The 2,824-nt window shown below is 41.9% G+C and overlaps 1 protein-coding gene across 1 annotated transcript in view; it reads left to right on the plus strand.

Annotated features, from left to right (window-relative positions):
* Nucleotides 1-2,824, plus strand: part of LOC101861877 (SEC14-like protein 2) — a gene marked incomplete at its 5' end in the record, with an annotated part of 15,356 nt that overhangs the window by 7,023 nt on the left and 5,509 nt on the right. The window contains 1 exon segment of the mRNA XM_013079819.2: nt 1,337-1,448. Coding sequence (XP_012935273.1) covers nt 1,337-1,448 — 112 coding nt within the window.

Consider the following 2,824-nt stretch of genomic DNA (forward strand, 5'->3'; position numbering starts at 1 on the left):
GGTCGAGATCGTTTGATCCAGCGGCTCTTATTCCACTCATTTATTTACCATCTTTCCGTCTCCATTTTTAAACGTAACGCACTTTACCGCACTGGCTCTTTACTTCATCCATTACGAGGAATCCTCCTATCCTTTAAGCACGGAAATTTTTTCCTAAATCCCTCCGGTCCCGTAGCAGCTGGCGGAGGAGGAGGATGAGAAGAAGAAGAACAAGAAGAAGAAGAAGAAGAAGAGGAAGAAGGAGGAGGAGGAGGAGGAGGAGGAGGAGGAGGAGGTAGAAGAGGCAGGAGAGGGAGGAGGAGGAGGAGAGTGTTTTTGCTACTGTTTTTTGTGTGTTATAGTTGTTTTCTTTTACTTAATTTCATTTACTTTTTTGCATATATTTCAATTCTATGTATTATTATGTATTTATCATCATCTTACAGTGCCAGATCTGCGACAGACTTTGGCGATCATGGTTCTCCATTCATTCCTTTGCTCGGATGCTCTTAAAAAAGCTACGTTTCCCTCGTCTTTCCCAGTTACCCATTTGTTTAGGTTCCCTAAGTAGGTTGCTCTGGGCCTACCCTTGCCTCGTTTGCCTTCAATTTTGCCAGTGAGAGCTAGATGTTCAAGACCCTTATGTCTATTCGGGTGTCCAAAAAACAAACAAACTGCATTTGTCGTTTCGTGATTGTTTTTAACATTGAGCGTCCCACGTGGGCTTCATCAAGCACTACCTCATTTGATTTCTTTTCCTTCCACGATACTCTTAGCAGTCTCCTAAGAAACCATATATTTGTTGCTTATATTTTATTTGCAATGTCTTTAGTGATTGTCCAGCATTCAAAACCATATTGAAGGGTCGACTATACATAGCACTTCAGGACTTTCATTTTGGTAATCATTGAGATGTTTCTATTTTTCAGAATTGGGCTCATTTTATTGAAACTAGCCTTGGCAATTGTAATTCTCCGTTTTATTTCTGTGGAACATTTGGCATCAGATGTTATCATACATTCTAGATATTTAAACTGTTGGACTTATTTGATCATTTCACCTTTGCTAATGAGATTACTCCTAGGATTTGCTGCTTTTTTTGGGGGGGGGGGGGATTACCATGCATTCTGTTTTCTTTACTATATACATGTATATATATATAGATATAAATGTATATATCTCTATATATAAATATAAATATAATATATATATAATTTCGAGAGGGTAGGGGTTACCGTGTCGATGTTAATACTGTTTTCTCCCCCCCCCACCCCCAAAAAAAAAAAAATTGTTTTAAATTAATTAATAAAAATTTAATTAAAAATTACACTACACAATTCTATTTTTTTTTCCCAAGACATCTTTTGAAAAGAATTGAGAAACACGAGATACCGGCCTTCCTGGGCGGTTACCGCTGTGACTTTGATGGGAACAGTCTGTGCCGCACCAGCCTCAACTGGCACTCACACGTAATAATAATAATAATAATAATAATAATAATAATAATAATAATAATAATAATAATAATAATAATAAAAATAATAATAATAATAATAATAATTGCATTTATATAGCGCATATCCATGCTCTGGAGCATGCTCTTTCAACGATTATTACCCCAGCAGACCCTCTGAGAACATTCGGAAACATTCTCGGCTTCCGCGAAAGCATATAATGCAAGCTGCGGATTTCACGCACTCAAACACTATCAAACTGACAAGATCGTTCACTGTCTATAGCGGGTACCCATTTCCACCAGGGCGAAGTTAGGAAAATGTATGCAGAGTGCCATTCCCAAGGACCCAACGTCTGACCCCTGACAGGATTCGAATCCACGACCTTACGGTTGCGAGTCCGAAAGCCTAACCACAAGGACACCGACGCCACGTAGGCCTGTGGACTGTCCTTAGAACTGCCTCTAGATCTAGCCCTGTTATACAATGGATTTGTTTTGAAACCCAACATTATTCTGTAGAGTACACTGTATATAGATCTGGAACTAGTAAAACAGTCGTTATCACCCTCATGGGTGTTTGTTTTCGACGTCAGTGACCCTAGCTAAGTGTGAGACGGGACAGAAAGTCAAAGAACACCCACAAAGGGCCTTCTCAGTACATGTACCACGATGGAATACGAACATTATTGACGGACAACAGTGCAACCCCTGCTTCCTTTACTTGTGAAAGCTTGTCTTGCTCAAAGATAAACTCAAGCTACCATCCACCTTTTATCTCGTGTCATCTGACATTGCTCGTCAGTATTACCATGAGCATCAGCTCACCAACTACTCGGCTACTGAAGCTCAGCAGAGGATTCCACCTTTTGGGCAACTTTTACTGGGTTTTTTATTAAACAAAAGTCATTAACACTTACACTCGAGCAGGACCGTCGAAAGCCTGGTCGGGCCCTGGGGCAGCAATCACCTTCGGGCCCCTCCTCCTCCCCCCCCCCCCCCCTCACCTGCAATTTAATAACTCAACAAATACAATGTACATAGGCATATATAATCACTTTACTGTAGCATATTATTATCTATTACATATGAACATACGCTCTCTCTCTCTCTCTCTCTCTCTCTCTCTCTCTCTCTCTCTCTCTCTCTCTCTCTCTCTCTCTCTCTCTCTTCTCTCTCTCTCTCTCTTTTCCCCTTGGGGGGGGGGGCCGCCAAAAATCCCCGGGGCCCCGGGGGATTGGGCCCCCCCTGACCCCCCCTTCTCGAGGGAGTGGGCTTGAAGTAAAACTTCTAAAATAAAGTGATGCGTGGTGACAAAATGGGACATTTTACGGCACACAAAAATGGGGGGGAGGTCCCCCGCCTTTTAAATACTGGGGGGGGGGGGGGGCT

This window comes from Aplysia californica, unplaced genomic scaffold (genome assembly GCF_000002075.1).
Source record: "Aplysia californica isolate F4 #8 unplaced genomic scaffold, AplCal3.0 scaffold00065, whole genome shotgun sequence".
NCBI lineage: Eukaryota > Metazoa > Mollusca > Gastropoda > Aplysiida > Aplysiidae > Aplysia > Aplysia californica.